Below are 25,251 nucleotides of genomic sequence, written 5' to 3' on the forward strand. Positions count from 1 at the left end.
CAATGGATACACACGACCTCTGGGGAGTGGGGCTCCTTGAATCAGGTCTATGGCGCAGTCCCACGGGCGGTGTGGTGGCAACTCGGCTGCTTTCTCCTCACTGAATACCTGCTTATACTGGAGGTACTCGGAGGGGAGCTCCGGCGTAGGTGATGACGTGGAGCTCTCCACCGAGGTGGCCCTGCAGGGGACGCTCAAACATCGAGACCTGCAGTTCGCGCTCCAGGCCGTCAGTTCTCCCTTACTCCAGGAAATGTCTGGATCGTGAAGGCACAGCCAGGGGTGTCCCAGCACCACCGGCTCATGGGGAGACGACACCACCAATAACTGAATACGTTCAGAGTGCAACGCGCCCACCTGCATGGTAATCAGTCCGTAAGGGCAACTGCACAGGCAGGTTTCAACAGGAGGAGAAACAAGGGAACAGACAGACGGGTAAGGATGCAGGTCTCTAAATCACACTGGAGGACGGGGACGGGAAGAGAGGGAATGGCAGGCTGGGAGTCAAACAGGTGAATGCTACGAGCGATAACGGCTTGGCAAGTCCACTACAAACAATACCTCACGCGGGAGTGAAGACAGAGGACAGGTTAAATAGGGGAGGAAACTGGACACAGGTGTTTAGAATTCTGGAGATTGCGATCTGGATTGCTGGCTGCGTTCAAGTGTATCTGGGAGTGGGAGCGTAACGGTGGTAGGTGAGGAGTGTGGCGGGGAGGAGTTAGACCTTGACTGGTGCGAGGACCTCACAGTAACTAAGCAATTGTCTTTACATTTGCAACTTCAATTAAAGCTGCAAGCAGCATTTAGTGGGTTTCAGCATTTAGTTAGCATGAAAATTATGCAATATGGTATGTAGGGTAAAAATAAACTGCACACATGTACAAACATTAACCCAATACTGGATGTTTTTCCTGTCCAATGGTGACCCCAAGTAGTTTTTTACATACCGGTCTGGTTTATACAACACTTGAAGATCTTCATACATAGATAACAAATGTCAAACTACAAGATTGGTCATTTGCTGCCCTTTGTGTAGTGTTTTAAGTGTTTTTCAAAATAACTAACATGGCTGAAAATCCATGATGGCAATATTTGGGCCTCAGTGGCAAAACATTTCATAGTGAGGAGATAGTGAGGACACCTATCGACTGAATCCCAAGACCAGGTCACAAGGGATGGGTGTGGAGAATTTTCAACTTCACAGCCTTGTGCTACCATGAGGCCACTGCACCAGAAGTTGTGTTTCTTGACGCTTTACTATATTAATTTGGGTACCTTTACACCATTTTAACAGTTTTTTGCCAGAAGAATAACAGTGCACTGGAACAAACATAATAGGATTTGGGCATACTGTTGAAACCCTGACAGACATTGTCAATTGACTGTTTGCAAAATAGCTTAGATTATTATAACAAAACATTCTCAGCATCAGTGTAATAAAAGATAGTAGATGAATGTCAGAGTCACAGAAAACTTATATAGTGAAATGCTTAATTTTTCTAAGCTACGCATTGAAAAGGGAAATTACCATTTGAAAGGTTAAGTTAAAAAGAATATTAAAACTAGCCAAGCTAGATAATGTAGGTAATAAATTAGATACGTTACTTCTGTACATTAATAACAATCACACTATTACCAGAATTGAGTAGTTTATTGCTAATTTAGCATGTTTCTAATAAAGGAATCAATTTCCATTTTTGTTTTACTCCACTTTGAAGATTGTAAATAAAAACAACAAGGTGTTTACATACAAATCAAATGCATTAATATAAAAAATATGTTGTATAACGAGGACGCGCGCCACCCCTCCCAACATGGTGTTCGGCGAGCGTCATCGCCAGCCTTCTAGCCACGCCGCTCCTCCTCCCACGGCACTGTCATGTCTTGTTATTGCACACACCTGGTGTCCATTCCCTCATTATGTTGCCTACATTAGTTCCTGTGTTTCTGGGTGTCTTTGTGTGGTATTGTTCTATGTCTTACATTACTGGAGATAGGCACGTTTGTTTTTGTGCTTGTGCGCAGTTTTATAGCGTGCCTTTGATTTTGTATATTGAAAATACAAGTTACGTTTATCGCCTCCCTGCATTTGACTCGAGTTTCTCTTCTACACACTCCACTACACCTGCATCGTGACATATGTACAAGTATACATTTTAGCCACTGTCACGGCCGTGGGGTGAGAAGGACACAGGCGCAGAGTAGAGTTGGTGAAGATAATCCATGTTTAATGCAAAATAAAGAAAGACTCCAACAAAACAAAAGGCAGCAACCAGTGACGTGGGTATTCCTTACACAGGATAAACAAAACCAAAATGAACCACGCCTTGGGGCCTACAAACTAAACTTAAATAGGGTCCCCAATTGGAGGCAATAACTAACACCTGCCTCCAATTGGGGAAACCAAAAAAAGGAGTAGAGGTGGCTTAAGGCCACCACCTGTCCTGTCCTGGCTATGCCCCGAGCCCAGCGCAGAGATGGCTAGGGGCACAGACAGGACGTGACAGTACCCTCCCCCAAAAGCGCGGGCTCCCGACTGCAAGACCGGGACGACCACACCCGGACCGGCGGAGGCTCAGCGCCTGGAGCCGCCGGCACAGGCCGGGGAGGCGGAGCCGCAGGGACAGGCCCGGGAGGCAGAGGGCCAGGAGACGGGAGAGCCGGCGGAGGGACTGGAGCCGGCAGGAGAGCCGGCGGCGGGTCGACAGCCGGCAGAGGAGCAGGAGCCGGGGGAGCCGGCAGAGGGTCGACAACCGGCGGAGGAGCAGGAGCCGGGGGAGCCGGCGGAGGGTCGACAGCCGGCGGAGGAGCAGGAGCCGGGGGAGCCGGCGGAGGGTCGACAGCCGGCGGAGGAGCAGGAGCCGGGGGAGCCGGCGGAGGAGTAGGAGACGGGGAAACCGGCAGAGGGTCAGGAGCCGGTGGAAGAGCCGGCGGAGGAGCAGAAGACGGGGGAGCCGGCGGGGGAATAGGAGCCGGTGGAGGAGCAGGAGCCGGGGGAGCCGGCGGAGGGTCCGGAAGCCGGCGGAAGAGCCGGCGGAGGAGTAGGAGCCGGGGGAGCCGGCGGAGGAATAGGAGCCGGCAGAGGAATAGGAGACGGGGGAGCCGGCGGAGGAATCGGAGCCGGCGGCAGGTCGGCAGCCGGCGGAGGAGCAGGAGCCGGGGGAGCCGGCGGAGGGTTGACGGCCGGCGGGGGAGCAGGAGCCGGCGGAGGAGCAGGAGACGGGGAAACCGGCGGAGGGTCAGGAGCTGGCGGAGGAGTAGGAGCCGGCGGAGGAGCAGGAGACGGGGGAGCCGGCGGAGGAATAGGAGCCGGCGGAGGAGCAGGAGCCGGGGGAGCCGGTGTAGGGTCACCAGCCGGCGGAGGAGCGGGAGCCGGCGGAGGGTCAGAACCCTGTGGGAGAGCCGGCGAAGGAGCCGGAGACGGGGAAGCCGGCGGAGGGTCAGGGAGAGCCGGCGGAGGGTCAGGGAGAGCCGGCGGAGGGTCAGGGAGAGCCGGCAGAGGGCCAGGGAGAGCCGGCAGAGGGCCAGGGAGAGCCGGGACAGACGAGGGCGCCGCTGAGGCCGGGACAGGCGAGGGCCTGTCCAGGGGTCCTTTACACTGATTGTCAACCAAATCTGTTCAGCGGTTTTGGAGGAGATGTCGTTTAAATGTGTTTTTGTTAACAGCAAAATCATGAGAAACATTGGTGATGTTTATAGCGCCCCCAAGAGATATTTCTGTATGGGACTTTATGTGTCCATTCCTGACAGACACATTTACGAGTATGTTTCATTTCATAGCTGTTTGATGTTCCATTTGGGATTAATGGACTTCTAAATTCCAATTTCTAAAGACCCGCCCAGCTCAATTTCATTCCATACTATTTGAGATATCAACTTTTCTTTTCAAGATAATGGTTCAAAGGACCTTCACAACAAACAGCATGCATTTCCGTTTAGGTATGCCACAACATCACTGGAGATAAGTACATTTAGTGGGTTGGGGAAGAGATTTTTCTTTGTAAAAACTCAACACTCATTCTGAGCCAGCTAGGTGTTTGTGTTTCAGGGGCTGCTGATGAATGGGTAGACCCACTTGCTGCAGCAGTCCTTCACAGAAGCAACATTGACTTGTTCAGGAAAACTCAATGTGTCAAAGAGGATGGCTTTCTCCCTGAGTGTGGGTTCACGTTGTCTCTATAGCTGCTCCCTGAGGTACACTGCCAACTCCTGTATGGGGTATGGAGTTGTACACTGAGTAGAGGCCATGCACCAAAGGGATCACCTCTAATATGGAGAAACTGTGCTTGGACTGACTCAATGTGACTCCAGAGGAGCGAGGACAGTGATCAGGCCCGAAGCCAAGTCCCATTCACCTGGGTAGTTGACAGTCCCCCCACCCTCACACATGTTGATTTCCTGGGTCATGAAACCACTTTATTTTGCTCTACCAGCCAGTGAAGTGTGTAAAAATTTATATAAAATTATAAATAAAGTGATGTGGTTGTGCCAAAGTAGATTGAGCTGGAGCAGTAGGTCACGAGGCCTGTGGTTAGACCTGTGGTTGATCAGTGGATGAATCCAGAGATGGTGCAGGCTTTAAAAAGCAGTTCTGTTATTTCATCATCCATCGCCAGGGACTGGGTAACCACAAGATGGAGGGGGATACATTTTATATGACTTGGATGCATTTTCTGACAGACTATATCCACTGTCTGCCACAGCCTTCACCGTGTTGGGTGCATTATCTGACAGACTATATCCACTGTCTGCCACAGCCTTCACCGTGATGGGTACATTATCTGACAGACTATATCCACCGTCTGCCACAGCCTTCACCGTGATGGGTACATTATCTGAGACTATATCCATCGTCTGCCACAGCCTTCACCGTGTTGGGTGCATTATCTGACAGACTATATCCACTGTCTGCCACAGCCTTCACCGTGATGGGTGCATTATCTGACAGACTATATCCACTGTCTGCCACAGCTTTCGCCATGTTGGGTGCATTATCTGACAGACTATATCCACTGTCTGCCACAGCCTTCACCGTGTTGGGTGCATTATCTGACAGACTATATCCACTGTCTGCCACAGCCTTCACCGTGATGGGTACATTATCTGACAGACTATATCCACTGTCTGCCACAGCCTTCACCGTGATGGGTACATTATCTGACAGACTATATCCCCTGTCTGCCACAACCTTCACCGTGTTGGGTGCATTATCTGACAGACTATATCCACCGTCTGCCACAGCCTTCACTGTGATGGGTGGATTATCTGACACCACTGCCAGATCCCTCCCAGTCTCTACTTTCCACTGAGTTATTTTGTAATTGAAGGACTCCAGGATGTTATTTGCTGTGTGAACAAAATCAAGAAAACTCAGCAGGGCTGAGCAAGGACTCAGAGGGAGTTTTTTCAGAAGCATTTCCACACCAGTGGCCAAGTATGCATGGCTGTTATATTTGCTTGTCCACAGATCAGTGGGGCAATGGATCAATGTTTTGATCAGCATCTTGTATTGCAGTTAGCACATAGTTCCTCACCATTTGGTGTATTTCAGGACCTTTGAGGGCATGGTGTGTGAGGGCATGGTGTACTTGGTCCCAATCTAATTAAGCTCTTTAAGCCATTCTTATCAATCACAGAGTAGGGCTCAAGGTAATATCATAAGTCCAATGAGCTCTGTGATTTTATAAGCTCTTGGACGACCTTTTAGGATGTTTTTTTTGTCTGCAGTGATGCTAAAATCGATGGTTGGGCACCAGAGCACAGTGACACAGGGCTGGTGGTGATGGGGTTACAGTGACACAGGGATAGTGTTGATGGGGTTACAGTGACACAAGGCTGGTGGTGATGGGGTTACAGTGACACAGGGCTGGTGGTGATGGGGTTACAGTGACACAGAGCTGGTGGTGATGGGGTTACAGTGACACAGAGCTGGTGGTGATAGGATTACAGTGACACAGGGCTGGTGGTGATGGGGTTACAGTGACACAGGGCTGGTGGTGATGGGATTACAGTGACACAGGGCTGGTGGTGATGGGGTGACAGTGACACAGGGCTGGTGGTGATGGGGTTACAGTGACACAGGGCTGGTGGTGATAGGATTACAGTGACACAGGGCTGGTGGTGATGGGGTTACAGTGACACAGGGCTGGTGGTGATAGGATTACAGTGACACAGGGCTGGTGGTGATGGGGTTACAGTGACACAGGGATAGTGTTGATGGGGTTACAGTGACACAAGGCTGGTGGTGATAGGGGTTACAGTGACACAAGGCTGGTGGTGATAGGGGTACAGTGACACAGGGCTGGTGGTGATGGGGGTACAGTGACACAGGGCTGGTGGTGATGGGGGTACAGTGACACAGGGCTGGTGGTGATAAGGTTACAGTGACACAGGGATAGTGGTGATGGGGTTACAGTGACACAAGGCTGGTGGTGATAGGGGTACAGTGACACAGGGCTGGTGGTGATGGGGGTACAGTGACACAGGGCTGGTGGTGATGGGGGTACAGTGACACAGGGCTGGTGGTGATAAGGTTACAGTGACACAGGGCTGGTGGTGATGGGGTTACAGTGACACAGGGCTGGTGGTGTTAGGGTTACAGTGACACAGGGCTGGTATCTTACTGATTTTATAACGAGACGTAACTACAACTTCACTACCGGTCTTTTGCTGCTTCTGGTGGCCTTTTGGTGTAATTACATGAAAAAAGAATGACATGAAATATGGTTTGATATAAAGAGTGGAGGACCCAAATATTTTTGGGCAACCCATATTTTTTACATTGTATTATAAATTGTACTCATTACTTTCAGCATTAAACACTGTAATATGACTGTAAAGGCATGAGGGTATCAGGAAAAGCCATTGAAACTAAACTTCATTATGGTTTCAAAAAAATATTATCAAACCATATCGCAGAAATGTCCCCAGTAGAACATTGTTTTTGCCTCTCCAAAACGTGATATTTCAGAAGTCTGTTTTTATGTGTTTATAATGTAGCTGAGAGTGTACTGATTACATAGATATACAATACTCCATGATTGCTGTTGCAGAAATGAATTTAGGACTCAAGTCATAACATCTGGCCGAAAATCACCCGAAACCATTATGGATTTTTTAAACCCAGTCAGGGACAAAGAAAACAAGCTCAATGGAGTTTTCTATTGACTTGATTTTTTTAGTTCTAGACTAGGCCTAATATTTCATACCCCTGGTAATTAACACACCTAGTATTTAACACTTTGTTTATTCAACACCCTGAATACTTAACACCCCAACTATTTAACAAACCAAGTATTTGACACACCGAATATTTGACACACCCAGTATTTATCACTCCTAGTATTTAACACCCCAAGTATTAAACACTCCTAGTATTAAAAACATCTGGTATGTAAAACCCCTTGTATTTCACAACCCAGTATTTACCAGACCTGGGGAGAACAAGTATTTGATACACTGCCGATTTTGCAGGTTTTCCTACTTACAAAGCATGTAGAAGTCTGTAATTTTTATCATAGGTACTCTTCAACAGTGAGTGACTGAATCTAAAAAATCCTGAAAATAAGTAATTAATTTGCTTTTTATTACATGACATAAGTATTTGATACATCAGAAAAGCAGAACTTAATATTTGGTACAGAAATCTTTCTTTGCAATTACAGAGATCATACCTTTCTTGTAGGTCTTGACCAGGTTTGCACACACTGCAACAGGGATTTTGGCCAACTCGTCCATACAGACCTTCTCCAGATCCTTCAGGTTTCGGGGCTGTCGCTGAACAATACAGACTTTCAGCTCCCTCCAAAGATTTTCTATTGGGTTCAGGTCTGGAGACTGGCTAGGCCACTCCAGGACCTTGAGATGCTTCTTACGGAGCCACTCCTTAGTTGCCCTGGCTGTGTGTTTCGGGTCGTTGTCATGCTGGAAGACCCAGCCACGATCCATCTTCAATGCTCTTACTGAGGGAAGGAGGTTGTTGGCCAAGATCTCGCGATACATGGCCCCATCCATCCTCCCGTCAATACGGTGCAGTCGTCCTGTCCCCTTTGCAGAAAAGCATCCCCAAAGAATGATATTTCCACCTCCATGCTTCACGGTTGGGATGGTGTTCTTGGGGTTGTACTCATCCTTCTTCCTCCAAACAAGGCGAGTGGAGTTTAGACCAAAAAGCTCTATTTTTGTCTCATCAGACCACATGACCTTCTCCCATTCCTCCTCTGGATCATCCAGATGGTCATTGGCAAACTTCAAACGGGCCTGGACATGAGCAGGGGGACCTTGTGTGCGCTGCAGGATTTTAATCCATGACGGCGTAGTGTGTTACTAATGGTTTTCTTTGAGACTGTGGTCCCAGTTCTCTTCAGGTCATTGACCAGGTCCTGCTGTGTAGTTCTGGGCTGATCCCTCACCTTCCTCCTGATAATTGATAATTGAGATCTTGCATGGAGCCCCAGACCGAGGGAGATTGACCATCATCTTGAACTTCTTCCATTTTCTAATAATTGCGCCAACAGTTATTGCCTTCTCACCAAGCTGCTTGCCTATTGTCCTGTAGCCCATCCCAACCTTGTGCAGGTCTACAATTTTATCCTTTTATCTTTACACAGCTCTCTGGTCTTGGCCATTGTGGAGAGGTTGTAGTCTGTTTGATTGAGTGTGTGGACAGGTGTCTTTTATAGAGGTAACGAGTTCAAACAGGTGCAGTTAATACAGGTAATGAGTGGAGAACAGGAAGGCTTCTAAAAGAAAAACTAACAGGTCTGTGAGAGCCGGAATTCTTACTGGTTGGTAGGTGATCAAATACTTATGTTTACTTATTTTTGGTACACTTCACAGTTGAAGTGTTGAAGTGTACCTATGATAAAAATTACACACCTCTACATGCTTTGTAAGTAGGAAATTGGCAGTGTATCAAATACTTGTTCTCCCCACTGTAACACCATTTAGAAAACTCAACTATTGGAAAGGCAAAATAATATTTTTCGGAAAACATTTCTGCCATTCAGCAAAATGATTTTTTTGAAAGCATTATAAAGTTTTGTGTCAATGGTATTCCCTCATATTTTCATGCCTTTACTATCAGGTAAAGGTAAAAAATATAGGCACCCCAAAAAAATTCGGTTCTTCTACCTAGAATTAAAACACATTAAAATAAAAAAGAATGATTTTATATCACTTATTTTGGGGTATAATGTCGCAGAACGGCCACCAGATGGCAGCACTAGATCAATAGTTACGTTTGGACTTACATAGTTTATAAACTCAGAAAAAATGACCAACTTCTTCCCACAAACTCAAGAACACCCCCATACTATGTTGACAAAAAATTTTTTTTATATCATATTTATTTATACAAATGATGTATTATGGTTCAAAACATCATATATAGTGATGTACACCCTTGTACAAATCTATTCGTGTCTACACATTAGCCTTTCTAAGATGCATGGTCAATGTCGTTGCCTGGTGAAAAGTTTTCTTCCTGCAGGCTGTGGTTCCCATAGCAACCCGAACTATACACAGACAACCCAAATTATACACGGAACGCTTCACGAAAGTGGCTACAAATAATATACCATTGAAACCGGACGATTATGGCGATTCTATTTTCATAAATATTTATGCAAATGAGCACTGTCCGTGATTCTGCGGATTTCGACCTGGGAGCAAACAAATTATGTAACACCCCTTGCATTTATTACCCATTGTATTTAACACACATATCATTTAACCCCTCAAGTATTTAACACAATTAATATTAAACACCCCTAGTCTTTAACACCCCTAGCATTTAACATCTCTAGTATTTAACCCCTATAGTCTTTAATACACCTAGTATTTAATCCCCCTAGTATTTAATCCCCCTAGTATTTAACACACCTAGTATTTAACATCTCTAGTATTTAACCCCTATAGTCTTTAATACACCTAGTATTTAATCCCCCTAGTATTTAACACACCTAGTATTTCATGCCCCTTGTATTTAATACATAATATTCAACACACCTAGTCCACTGAGGGTATTTAACACACCTAGTCCACTGAGGGTATTTAACACACCTAGTCCACTGAGGGTATTTAACACACCTAGTCCACTGAGGGTATTTAACACACCTAGTCCACTGAGGGTATTTAACATACCTAGTCCACTGAGGGTATTTAACACACCTAGTCCACTGAGGGTATTTAACACACCTAGTCCACTGAGGGTATTTAACACACCTAGTCCACTGAGGGTATTTAACACACCTAGTCCACTGAGGGTATTTAACACACCTAGTCCACTGAGGGTATTTAACACACCTAGTCCACTGAGGGTATTTAACACACCTAGTCCACTGAGGGTATTTAACATACCTAGTCCACTGAGGGTATTTAACATACCTAGTCCACTGAGGGTATTTAACACACCTAGTCCACTGAGGGTATTTAACACACCTAGTCCACTGAGGGTATTTAACACACCTAGTCCACTGAGGGTATTTAACACACCTAGTCCACTGAGGGTATTTAACACACCTAGTCCACTGAGGGTATTTAACACACCTAGTCCACTGAGGGTATTTAACACACCTAGTCCACTGAGGGTATTTAACACACCTAGTCCACTGAGGGTATTTAACACACCTAGTCCACTGAGGGTATTTAACACACCTAGTCCACTGAGGGTATTTAACACACCTAGTCCACTGAGGGTATTTAACACACCTAGTCCACTGAGGGTATTTAACACACCTAGTCCACTGAGGGTATTTAACCCACCTAGTCCACTGAGGGTATTTAACACACCTAGTCCACTGAGGGTATTTAACACACCTAGTCCACTGAGGGTATTTAACACACCTAGTCCACTGAGGGTATTTAACATACCTAGTCCACTGAGGGTATTTAACACACCTAGTCCACTGAGGGTATTTAACATACCTAGTCCACTGAGGGTATTTAACACACCTAGTCCACTGAGGGTATTTAACACACCTAGTCCACTGAGGGTATTTAACACACCTAGTCCACTGAGGGTATTTAACATACCTAGTCCACTGAGGGTATTTAACATACCTAGTCCACTGAGGGTATTTAACACACCTAGTCCACTGAGGGTATTTAACACACCTAGTCCACTGAGGGTATTTAACACACCTAGTCCACTGAGGGTATTTAACACACCTAGTCCACTGAGGGTATTTAACACACCTAGTCCACTGAGGGTATTTAACACACCTAGTCCACTGAGGGTATTTAACACACCTAGTCCACTGAGGGTATTTAACACACCTAGTCCACTGAGGGTATTTAACACACCTAGTCCACTGAGGGTATTTAACATACCTAGTCCACTGAGGGTATTTAACACACCTAGTCCACTGAGGGTATTTAACACACCTAGTCCACTGAGGGTATTTAACACACCTAGTCCACTGAGGGTATTTAACACACCTAGTCCACTGAGGGTATTTAACACACCTAGTCCACTGAGGGTATTTAACACACCTAGTCCACTGAGGGTATTTAACACACCTAGTCCACTGAGGGTATTTAACACACCTAGTCCACTGAGGGTATTTAACACACCTAGTCCACTGAGGGTATTTAACACACCTAGTCCACTGAGGGTATTTAACACACCTAGTCCACTGAGGGTATTTAACATACCTAGTCCACTGAGGGTATTTAACATACCTAGTCCACTGAGGGTATTTAACACACCTAGTCCACTGAGGGTATTTAACACACCTAGTCCACTGAGGGTATTTAACACACCTAGTCCACTGAGGGTATTTAACACACCTAGTCCACTGAGGGTATTTAACACACCTAGTCCACTGAGGGTATTTAACACACCTAGTCCACTGAGGGTATTTAACCCACCTAGTCCACTGAGGGTATTTAACACACCTAGTCCACTGAGGGTATTTAACACACCTAGTCCACTGAGGGTATTTAACACACCTAGTCCACTGAGGGTATTTAACCCACCTTGTCCCCTCAGGAGAGTCTTTAAAACATAGTCCATTGAATCTTTTTCCAAAAAAACAAAATGTGTTAAGATGCTCTTTTTTTTGCAACGTAAACAGTTACCTAAATGTGTGCTTATGCTGGGCAGGAACAAATTAATGTATACTATTGATCCCTAAGCAATCTGTCTCATTCTCTGAAAATTAATATGCAAATATTAATAATGCATTTTCTTTATTCTCAAGTCAGTCAATGCCAGTGAAAGGTAATAAAATTTGTCAATTAAAACCGACAAATCATGATTAAACTGATATGTACTGTAGACCTCCCAGCTGTTCAGAATGGGCTGATGTCTGAGAGGGACCGAACCATATTGAACTAGATTAATTGCTTGTGACAAGAAGCTGCGTCCAGTGAAAAGAGGCTGTGTCCAACGCTGCTCATCTGGGTGGCCATGACAGTGCCATTCTCATTCGAATCACCCTTAAATACAAGTGACAGTCTTAACAAAATGAATTAGATTGAACAAAAGATTTAAAGTCCATTTCCCATGAATATAATGTGATTAACTGAGAGGCTGTCTGGCAATCTAAGCGATGCTTATCCATCTGTTTCCATCTGCATGGCTAATCACCTTCAATCAATCATTACTGTTCCAATCCAATGCAGACATAAAGAATCTCCGTAAATCACATCAAGACAAACAAGAGGAATCTCTCAAACATCCTGGATATTACTGGAACTAGGTTCGTTGCAGAACAGTCAGATTTTACATATTGTGATTGAACATCTTATCAGTTACTTACAGTATTCAGTGAAAACTATGTCTTTACATACCTTTATGCACTAATCCCACATGGGAATTGAACCCCCAGCTTTAGATCTGCTGAGCGACATGTACGACCACACACACTCAGCTCTGCTCACAAGTAAAGAATAGGTTCATTATGTGCACAATTATTATCACAATTTATTATTATTATAATCATCATGTCACAGGAATGTCAGGAATTCATTATACAGGAATAACAGGTACTGTAAATAGAGGTGTTAAATTCTTCTCTACAGGATAATACTACAGTGTTGAGAGGCATTGTAAACCCAAGCAGTTCTGTTGTGAGGGCCAAGTAAAAACTGTAGGGCTGGGGTGACATTATACATTTTCAGCTCAATCTACGGGCTCACAAGCAGCTCAAAGTGCATTTTTCCAAATTAGGGGAATAGCCCATAGACTGGCAGCCTTAATCATCACTTACAGTATATAAAAACACACAGCATGGGAATCAAACCAAATCAATGCAAGGCCACTGAAAGACAAACCAGGACTTCTGTCGAAACTGATCAAACATGCATAAGTGCTCCAGGTTGTGTAGACTCACTGCTGGATGCCTTGTTAGCAAAAAACACAAAAGTCTCAACACCCATTATAGATTTATAACTGTTGAAAGAGACATTCAAAGTTAAAATAGTTCACAAATGCATGTGATGTTCATTCTCCATTCAAGACAACAGAGGCAAATAGAACCACACAGGTCAATGTCATAGTCAAGATGAGAGCTGGTACCACTGGTTCGAATCTGGTACCAAAACATCACCAGTTATCTGGAACCACAGGTTCTAATCTGGTACCTAAACTATAAGCAGTTATGTGGTACCACAGGTTCAAATCTGGTACCTAAACTATCAGTAGTTATCTGGTACCACAGGTTCTAATCTGGTACCTAAACTATCAGCAGTTATGTGGTACCACAGGTTCAAATCTGGTACCTAGACTATCAGCAGTTATTTGGTACCACAGGTTCTAATCTGGTACCTAAACTATCAGCAGTTATGTGGTACCACAGGTTCTAATCTGGTACCTAAACTATCAGCAGTTATGTGGTACCACAGGTTCTAATCTGGTACCTAAACTATCAGCAGTTATGTGGTACCACAGGTTCTCAGCTGGTACAAACAGTATCTGCATTGTCACATTTTGTGCTTTAGTCATACTTGCAGCTGCCCAAATGGGGCGGGTTGTATAAACGAAATACTAAAGGAATTTAATAACATTAAATGAATGGTTAAAAAAAATTACAAATGTAACCATTCATTAAATCGTTAAATACTATAATTTTTATTTAACTAAAGCCAAAAATGTTATCCGTACTCTTCATATTCCGCATTCTCACAACACATTCCACATTCTCACGTCACATTCCACATTCTCACGTCCTATTCCATATTCTCACGTCACATTTCACATTCTCACGTGACATTTCACATTCTCACATTACATTCCACATTCTCACGTCCTATTCCACATTCTCACGTCACATTCCACATTCTCATGTCACGTTCCACATTCTCACGTCACATTCCACATTCTCATGTCCTATTGCACATTCTCATGTCACATTCTCACGTTACATTCCACATTCTCAAGTAATTTTCCACATTCCCACGTCATATTCCACATTATCACATCATATTCCACATTATCACATCATATTCCACATTCTAATGACATATTCCACATCCTCAAGTGATATTCCACATTCTCACTTCACATTCCAAATTCTCACTTCACACTATATAGTTTCACGTCATATTCCACATTCACTCGTCATATTCCACATTCTCCTGTCATATTCCACATCCTCACATCATATTCCACATTCTCACGTTATATTTCACATCCTCATGTCACTTTCCACAGTCTCACGTCATATTCCATACTCACGTCATATTACACATTCTCACCTCATATTCCACATCCTCACATCATACTCCATGTTCTCATGTCATATTCCACATTCTCACGTCATATTCCATACTCACGTCATATTACACATTCTCACCTCATATTCCACATCCTCACATCATACTCCATGTTCTCATGTCATATTCCACATTCTCACGTCATATTCCATTCTCCCATCATATTTCACATTCTCACATCATATTCCACATTCTCACAACCTATTCCACATTATCATATCATATTCCACATTCTCACAACCTATTCCACATTATCACATCATATTCCATTCTCGTCATGTTCTGTCATACGCCAAACAGTAGGGGTACACTTTACCACAAACGATTACTTTCCAAATATCACACAATGTCTCAGTAAAACAATTTAGTAGAAAAGGGAAAACAATTATTAATGAGTTTGGGCACTATCAAGAAGGTTGAACCTCTCTCTGTCTTCTGAAAGTGATATGATAATTACCATACTGTCTATGCAATTATGTAATCATATGAATTTCTACTGTTTCAGCATTGTGTTGGTGTTAGACCAGCGCTCTGTCTCTTCTTCATTATGACAGAACTCTAGCGGTGTGGAATTGGTTTACTATTACAAATCAGAAAGTACACATCCTAAATATTACATCTTCAAATAAATGACTATTTCACAGCTGAAACTTGCAGTACAATGAAAACACTAAAAAAAACTATGGATCAGCACTAATATAGTGCATAGATAAGAGCTTCTGTTTCTCGCTTCAAAAAATTCACTGTGTTCCGTTCATCCCCACAGCAACCTAAAATCATCCGAATGTCACAGGCTGATGAAAGCTTTTCAGGTACAATGTCACATTTTATCAGTCCACATTCCATCACCTCTTTGAGTGCCATGATTCCGGTCTGTTCTCACATATAGATGCAGTATCTTAATTTTATTATCCTGTTGTTGAAGTACAGTAATTTTCCTGCATAGCAGGTAATGCAGACTTGCAGAGTATTCACGTTGAAAAACTTTGTTCAAAACTTTGCTCTTTTAATTAAAACCTTTTTTAATCAACCCCCACAGAAAATATCATGTAATTATAACACTCACAGCAATTTCCATTTCCTGTGGCTGCAGGATTATTTTCCTGCTATATGAATTAAGGTACAGCATATCAAGTTTCATTTTCAGATGCTGATGCTGATATGACCATGAGGAACACCCACCTGAAGTCTGCCTGGAGTACCTTAACCCTCACCCTGGTTTACTCTCACCCTAGTTTACCCTCACCCTGGTTTAACCTAACCCTGGTTGAACCTAACCCTCACCCTGGTTTAACCTAACCCTCACCCTGGTTTACCCTAACCCTGGTTTAACCTAACCCTAATGCTGGTTTACCCTAACCCTGGTTTAACCTAACCCTAATGCTGGTTTACCCTAACCCTGGTTTACTCTCACCCTAGTTTACCCTCACCCTGGTTTACTCTAACCCTAACCCTGGATTACCCTAACCCTAACACTGGGTTACACAAACCCTATCCCTCGGCATGCTTTTCTAACCGTGTCCCTCTGCCTTGTTTATTCTAACCGTGTCCCTCTGCCTTGTTTATTCTAACCGTGTCCCTCTGCCTTGTTTATTCTAACCGTGTCCCTCTGCCTTGTTTATTCTAACCGTGTCCCTCTGCCTTGTTTATTCTAACCGTGTCCCTCTGCCTTGTTTATTCTAACTGTGTCCCTCTGCCTTGTTTATTCTAACTGTGTCCCTCTGCCTTGTTTATTCTAACCGTGTCCCTCTGCCTTGTTTATTCTAACCGTGTCCTTCTGTCTGGTATACCACTGTGGTGCTACTCTGATAAGCAGAAGTTCTGGTTATTAGGGGAAATGGAAAGAGAGAGCCTGTGGACTAACTTCCACTTTTGGACGTTACCAAGGCGACACTCAATCTTAAATAATGCAGAAGAGAAACTCTCCTAAAGTTTGATTAATTCTTGTCAAGATAATGTCAGAGATCAATTTTCAGGTCCTACCCCTTTTGACTGATTGAGCCTTTAACTGGTTGACCCAAATCATTAACTAGCTGACCCTTTAACGGGTTGACCCTAAACCTTTTACTAGTTAACCCTACCCTTTAACTGGTTCCCCTAACCCTTTAACTGGTTGACCCAAATCATTAACTAGCTGACCCTTTAACCGGTTGACCCTAAACCTTTTTCTTGTTAACCCTACCCTTTAACTGAGTGACCCTTTAACTGGTTGAGGTATACCAAGAGACCATGTTGATGTAAGAGGGTTGGATACTGTTGAGGTACAAAGTTACATGCTCTTGTCCCCCGTCACCATAGTTACATGCCCATATCCCCCAGTAACTATGGTTACAAGTCCATGTCCTGTCATTGGCCAGGGTCATGGTGGTTACATGTCCATGTCCCCGGTCACCATGGTTACGTGTCCAAATCCCCAGTCATCAAGGTTACATGTCCATGTCTCCGTCATAAGCCAAAGTTAGAGGTTTCTGAGGTGGACAGGGGCTGCTGGTTGGTTTCGGAGCTTTGCTATAAAACAAATAACACACATTTTGTTACACATAATTGAATTAAATACTGCTACAGAATTAAAGTTGTAAAAACCCATACATTTCCTATGACAACAGTAACAAGCTACAAATAAATAATGTGATGTGAAAAAATTTCTACTACCAAAGTAAAGAGCTGTCATATACCTTCCAGTAAGGCTGCTGTAGAGAGTATCTAAATGGTGTAGCTGAGAACATTTAAGCAGAGAGAGTATCTGAAGGAAATCCCACTGCTCTAAAACCCGTCACAATAAATGCGTCTGTAAGGGGTTTTTCATTATCTAGGTTAGTGGGAATAAAAATGAATTATTTGGGAGGATTCAGTAGGAAATGTATCATAATGTACATACCAGAGCAGGAATGATAATGCAATGATGAACACTATGAGAAGGAATCCAGCCGCAGTCACCCCATAGGCCCACAGCTGGACTCTTCCATCTGGCCAATCAGGGAGAAGCAGGCTTAATGAATACCTTCCCCAACAGTCCACTGCCAAACGCATCATCAGTAACACAGGCTATTTTAATATGTAGAAAGGCTTGCAACATTAGCTCCTGTACGTTTCTAGAAGGCCAGAAAGCTCCTAAAGTTATTATCTATCAGAAACTGCCCAATGTTCAAATCTGAATACTTCTAGTTGTTTCAACATTATTTAACTGTTATCAAAACAGGTAATGTAGTTGAACATTTATTATCCTTTTTACTTCCCGAGATATTACATTTCAAAACAAAAAACAGAACCCATAAATAATATAAATAAATAATCACAAATGAACAAAGCAACACCATATTTGACAGAATAAACAACAAACATCAAATGACAATCCCTATAGTGAGAATTTTGTTAATATCTGGGTTTAATCTATTAAATGTGTCTAATAGTTTCAGATTAAATCGAAATAAATTGAATAGCTTCAGATTAGCCTAAATTCAGCAGCTATTGGGGATGTTATGGTGACCCTATGCTATGCAACATTCAGTCGACATGGTTTTTTATGTAGTTGTTGTAATGCATCACTGATTTAATTTGGTGTTAACCTAGTTTAAAATACCTGGTCCAATTGGCTGCAGGCTCCAATCACTGAAGAAGTCTTGTATATGAGAAGGTCCAGGTTTCAAGAGGCCAGAGTTGGTCTTAACATCTGCCTTCTTGTTGTGGATCCCAGGGGTCCTGGTGCAGTAGTCCAGGAAACCATGTGTGGTCATCACCTCAATGTAGCCTTTTTCACACCCACACACACCACTCTGTAGGAAACACACAACTGTTATACACACACACCACTCTGTAGGGAACACACAACTGCTACACACACACCACTCTGTAGGGAACACACAACTGCTACACACACACCACTCTGTAGGAAACACACAACTGTTATACACACACCACTCTGTAGGGAATACACAACTGTTATACACACACGCCACTCTGTAGGGAACACACAACTGCTACACACACACCACTCTGTAGGGAATACACAACTGTTATACACACACCACTCTGTAGGAAATACACAACTGTTATACACACACACCACTCTGTAGGGAACACACAACTGTTATACACACACACCACTCTGTAGGGAACACACAACTGTTATACACACACCACTCTGTAGGGAATACACAACTGTTATACACACACCACTCTGTAGGGAATACACAACTGTTATACACACCACTCTGTAAGGAACACACAACTGTTATACACACACACGCCACTCTGTAGGGAACACACAACTGTTATACACACACACACCACTCTGTAGGGAACACACAACTGTTATACACACACACCACTCTGTAGGAAATACACAACTGTGATACACACACCACTCTGTAGGAAATACACAACTGTTATACACACACACCACTCTGTAGGGAACACACAACTGTGATACACACACCACTCTGTAGGGAACACACAACTGTTATACACACACACCACTCGATAGGGAACACACAACTGTTATACACACACACCACTCTGTAGGGAATACACAACTGTTATACACACACACCACTCTGTAGGGAATACACAACTGTTATACACACACACCACTCGGTAGGGAATACACAACTGTTATACACACACACACTCTGTAGGGAATACACAACTGTTATACACACACCACTCTGTAGGGAACACACAACTGCTACACACACACCACTCTGTAGGGAACACACAACTGTGATACACACACACCACTCTGTAGGGAACACACAACTGTGATACACACACACCACTCTGTAGGGAACACACAACTGCAACACACACACCCACTCTGTAGGGAACACACAACTGTTATACACACACACCACTCTGTAGGGAACACACAACTGTTATACACACACACCACTCTGTAGGGAACACACAACTGTTATACACACACCACTCTGTAGGGAACACACAACTGCTACACACACACCACTCTGTAGGGAACACACAACTGTTATACACACACCACTCTGTAGGAAATACACAACTGTTATACACACACACCACTCTGTAGGGAACACACAACTGCTACACACACACACACTCTGTAGGGAACACACAACTGTTATACACACACCACTCTGTAGGGAATACACAACAGTTATACACACACACTACTCTGTAGGGAACCCACAACTGCTATACACACACCACTCTGTAGGGAACCCACAACTGTTATACACACACACCACTCTGCAAGGAATACACAACTGTTATATACACACACACCATTCTTCAGGGAATACACAACAGTTATACACACACACTACTCTGTAGGGAACCCACAACTGCTATACACACACCACTCTGTAGGGAACACACAACTGTTATACACACACACACCAATCTGTGGAGAACAAAGAACAGTTATACACACCACTCTGTCGGGAACACAGAACAGTTATACACACACACACACACACCACTCTGTAGAGAATACAGAACAGTTACACACACACACACCACTCTGTGGAGAATACAGAACAGTTACACACACACCACTCTGTGGAGAATACAGAACAGTTACACACACACCACTCTGTGGAGAATACAGAACAGTTACACACACACCACTCTGTGGAGAATACAGAACAGTTACACACACACCACTCTGTGGAGAATACAGAACAGTTACACACACACACCACTCTGTGGAGAATACAGAACAGTTACACACACACCACTCTGTGGAGAATACAGAACACTTACACACACACCACTCTGTGGAGAATACAGAACAGTTACACACACACCACTCTGTGGAGAATACAGAACAGTTACACACACACCACTCTGTGGAGAATACAGAACAGTTACACACACACCACTCTGTGGAGAATACAGAACAGTTACACACACACCACTCTGTGGAGAATACAGAACAGTTACACACACACCACTCTGTGGAGAATACAGAACAGTTACACACACACCACTCTGTGGAGAATACAGAACACTTACACACACACCACTCTGTGGAGAATACAGAACACTTACACACACACCACTCTGTGGAGAATACAGAACAGTTACACACACACCACTCTGTGGAGAATACAGAACAGTTACACACACACCACTCTGTGGAGAATACAGAACAGTTACACACACACCACTCTGTGGAGAATACAGAACAGTTACACACACACCACTCTGTGGAGAATACAGAACAGTTACACACACACCACTCTGTGGAGAATACAGAACAGTTACACACACACCACTCTGTGGAGAATACAGAACAGTTACACACACACCACTCTGTGGAGAATACAGAACAGTTACACACACACCACTCTGTGGAGAATACAGAACACTTACACACACACCACTCTGTGGAGAATACAGAACAGTTACACACACACCACTCTGTGGAGAATACAGAACAGTTACACACACACCACTCTGTGGAGAATACAGAACAGTTATAAACACACCACTCTGTGGAGAATACAGAACAGTTATAAACACACCACTCTGTGGAGAATACAGAACAGTTATAAACACACCACTCTGTGGAGAATACAGAACAGTTATAAACACACCACTCTGTGGAGAATACAGAACAGTTATAAACACACCACTCTGTGGAGAATACAGAACAGTTATAAACACATATCACTGCAGCAGTGCAGATCAATGGCTGTGGTCAGAACTTCCGAGAGATAAACAGCACACAGTGGGTGTGTGTGTGTGTGATGTCTGTCCACCTGTCAGGATTATCAAAAGACTTGCTAAATTATTCCATTTTAACTGTAGTATCACAGAAGAAACTGTAAGGGGCAGTAGAGATCCAACCAGGATATTTGTAGTGCAACACCAAATTTTTCATTATATAGGGAGATTTCTCAGTAAAAAGGTCATCAATCAGATTTTGAACTGCCTTATAGGCCCCAAGGCTTCTAACTAAGGTTACCATAAGTGCTGGGCAAGGTAGTAGAAAACACTGTTGCATAACTCTAAGACCTCTGTATGTCTAGTACTAGCCAGTCTTCTAAGCATATCCCATAACTACTGTTCTTCTGTGAATTTTTGAGAAGAGTTAGGAGCTAACCCATTTTGGAGTCAGTGAATCCCAGTCAAGCAAATACTACAAAGAACAATGATGTGCAGTGACATCAGTAATACAAAGGAGCGCTGCCTGGTCAAATGCAGATGCTTCAATAGTCATGCATAATCACCACGAGCCAGTAACAACATACTAACATGCATGTATTATACATCACCACAAACCAGTATCAACATAATAACATGCATGTGTAATACATCACTACAAACCAGTATCAACATACTAACATGCATGTGTAATACATCACTACAAACCAGTATCAACATACTAACATGCATGTATTATACATCACCACAAACCAGTATCAACATAATAACATGCATGTATAATACATCACTACAAACCAGTATCAACATACTAACATGCATGTGTAATACATCACTACAAACCAGTATCAACATACTAACATGCATGTATTATACATCACCACAAACCAGTATCAACATAATAACATGCATGTATTATACATCACCACAAACCAGTATCAACATAATAACATGCATGTATAATACATCACTACAAACCAGTATCAACATAACATGCATGTATAGTACATCACCACAAACCAGTAACAACACAATAACATGCATGTATAGTACATCACCATAAACCAGTAACAGCATCCTAATATGCATGTATAGTACATCACCACAAACAAGTAACAACACAATAACATGCATGTATAGTACATCACCATAAACCAGTAACAGCATACTAATATGCATGTATAGTACATCACCACAAACCATTATCAACAAAATAACATGCATGTATAGTACAACACCATAAACCACAATCAACATAATAGTGGCTTCTACTATTTAATTTCTATGGCTAAATGATTTGTTTCTATATTTTAACTGCTAACTTTGTAGAAACTGGACAGTGCTTGACCCAATGCTTGTGCAAGAGACAAAGCATTACAGTGCAGCACTGTGTCTTTGGCTTAAAAATGAAAATGACAGAGGAAACCATCCATATACAGAGGAAACCACATAGGAACTATGATTACTGCTGTTGTAAATGTGTGTTAGAGCTCTGGAGATGAAGGAAGCAGCACCAGCCTGCAGCTCTGGGTCTTAGGTGTGGGTGTCCTAATGACGATAGCTAGCAAAGCATCATTTACCCATTTTTCTGCAACCTGGCTCAGTAAAAAATGTTAGATCCTAAATCATTCTAAATATCTGTTAGCAATTCTAAGTATCATGATTAAAATGTAAATATCCCCTTTAGCTTGTGTAGTTTTTGGGAACTGGTGGTAAAACATACAGACTGTGGTAAATATCTTATTGCTATAAAACACAGTTCATGACTGTGCCTCAGGCATCTTCCCTGGGAGCAGTGATGAGGAGATTGGAACGGTGTGTGTGAGTCTTACTGGGGTTCAGTGGTGAGATTGGAACATGTGTGTGAGTCTTACTGGGGTTTAGTGGTGAGATTGGAACGGTGTGTGTGAGTCTTACTGGGGTTCAGTGGTGAGATTGGAACGGTGTGTGTGAGTCTTACTGGGGTTTAGTGGTGAGATTGGAACGGTGTGTGTGAGTCTTACTGGGGTTTAGTGGTGAGATTGGAACGGTGTGTGAGAGTCTTACTGGGGTTCAGTGGTGAGATTGGAATATGTGTGTGAGTCTTACTGGGGTTTAGTGGTGAGATTGGAACATGTGTGTGAGTCTTACTGGGGTACAGTGGTGAGATTGGAACATGTGTGTGAGTCTTACTGGGGTTCAGTGGTGAGATTGGAACATGTGTGTGAGTCTTACTGGGGTTCCGTGTTGAGATTGGAACATGTGTGTGAGTCTTACTGGGGTTCAGTGGTGAGATTGGAACGGTGTGTGTGAGTCTTACTGGGGTACAGTGGGAGAAGGGCTTGGAACAGGGAGGATGGCAGTGTCTGACGGTCGTAGGTCGATTCTGTAGGAAGCATCCCCCTGAAGGAAGAGAGATAGCAGAAAAGGTATTGCTGCTGTTTACTCATTGATAATCAAATGAATGTAGTGTCTCCGCTGATGAATTGTCGAGGCAGCCTATCACTGCCTCTGATCAATCTAGGAACATTGTAATTCTGGGATGTCAGAATATCTGAGAGAAATGTCTATGGCTGCTCTCTCTTCCCCCCACCTCTCTCTCTGTCTGCAGCAGCAGATCACTGTGGGGGACAGAGAAAGCTTTTCTACCAGACTGATAATATCACATACTAGTTAACAGTTAACCAGCTAGTAACATCAATACTCCATATCGGTCAAACCCTTTTATAATATCTTTGTAGTGCAACAGACTACTATATATATCTCTGTACAGATTAAATCTACTAGATATCTCTGTACAGATTTAATCTACTAGATATCTCTGTACAGATTTAATCTACTTGATATCTCTGTACAGATTTAATCTACTAGATATCTCTGTACAGATAAAATCTACTAGATGTCTCTGTACAGATTTAACCTACTAGATATCTCTGAATAGATTGAATTTACTAAATATCTCTGAATAGATTGAATTTACTAAATATCTCTGTACATATTTAATCTACTAGATATCTCTGCACAGATTGAATCTACTAGATATCTCTGTACAGGATTGAAACTACTATATATCCCTGTAAAGTATAAATCTACTAGATATCTCTGTACAGATTAAATCTACTAGATATCTCTGTACAGATTTAATCCAGTATATATCTCTGTACAGATTTAGTCTAGTATATCTCTGTACAAATTGAATCTGGTATATCTCTGTACAGTTTTAATCTGCTAAATAGCTCTATACTGCTATAGGCTACTAGCTCTGTAATACCAAAGACTTGCATATAGCTCCAGACTACTATTCAGGCGTCTGATCATATATCCAGCAATATACAGGAGATACGTTATAGCTGCTAATCATATAACCATGTGTTGCTACCTCAGGCTGCTGTTCATATAGGCTGCTCCATATCCTCTAATAAAAAGCTGTTTTATTACATTCCTATGGATTGAGAGTGAGGTCCCAGTGTAATTTGGTGTTTTATTGATGAACTGGGCTTTGGGAGGAAAGAGATCAATGCTTTAGAGCTGAACATCACTAAATCTAATATCAGGGTGGTCCTGTAAATTAAACCAAAACATTACCGGACAATTATTCAGTCCCTGAGTGTGTTTTTGCGTGTGTTTGACTGTGTGTGTGTATATATGGGTTTGTTCATGTTAGTGTATGTGTTGGTGCGCATTTGTTCATGTGTTCTCATGTGTATGTGTTTGTATGTGTATGTGTGTGTACGTGTTTGTATATGTATGTATGTGTACGCGTTTGTGCATGTATGTGTTTGTGTGTGTATGTGTGTTTGTATGCGTTTGTGCAGGTATGTGTTTGTGTGTATATGTGTATGTGTTAGTGCGTGAATGTGTTTGTTTGTGCGTGTATGTGTATGGCAGGTGAAAAGGGACTTTAATAAG

At 43.0% G+C, this 25,251-nt stretch overlaps 1 protein-coding gene across 4 annotated transcripts in view; it reads right to left on the minus strand.

Moving 5' to 3' along the window:
• Nucleotides 1-13,292: 13,292 nt before the first annotated feature.
• Nucleotides 13,293-25,251, minus strand: part of thsd7ba (thrombospondin, type I, domain containing 7Ba) — a 292,455-nt gene continuing 280,496 nt past the window's right edge. For 3 of the 4 annotated variants that reach the window (XM_034289054.1, XM_029115860.2, XM_029115859.2), the window contains 4 exons: nucleotides 23,663-23,745; nucleotides 18,302-18,494; nucleotides 17,600-17,687; nucleotides 13,293-17,229 (listed from right to left, as the gene is read on the minus strand). In XM_034289054.1, the coding sequence (XP_034144945.1) occupies nucleotides 17,148-17,229; nucleotides 17,600-17,687; nucleotides 18,302-18,494; nucleotides 23,663-23,745 (446 nt within the window). In that variant the 3' untranslated portion in view covers nucleotides 13,293-17,147. Of the gene's footprint in view, nucleotides 17,230-17,599; nucleotides 17,688-18,301; nucleotides 18,495-23,662; nucleotides 23,746-25,251 lie in introns of those variants that run through there. The other variant, XM_029115862.2, reaches the window with a different exon arrangement.

Source organism: Esox lucius, chromosome 20 (assembly GCF_011004845.1).
Source record: "Esox lucius isolate fEsoLuc1 chromosome 20, fEsoLuc1.pri, whole genome shotgun sequence".
NCBI classification, from domain to species: Eukaryota; Metazoa; Chordata; class Actinopteri; order Esociformes; family Esocidae; genus Esox; species Esox lucius.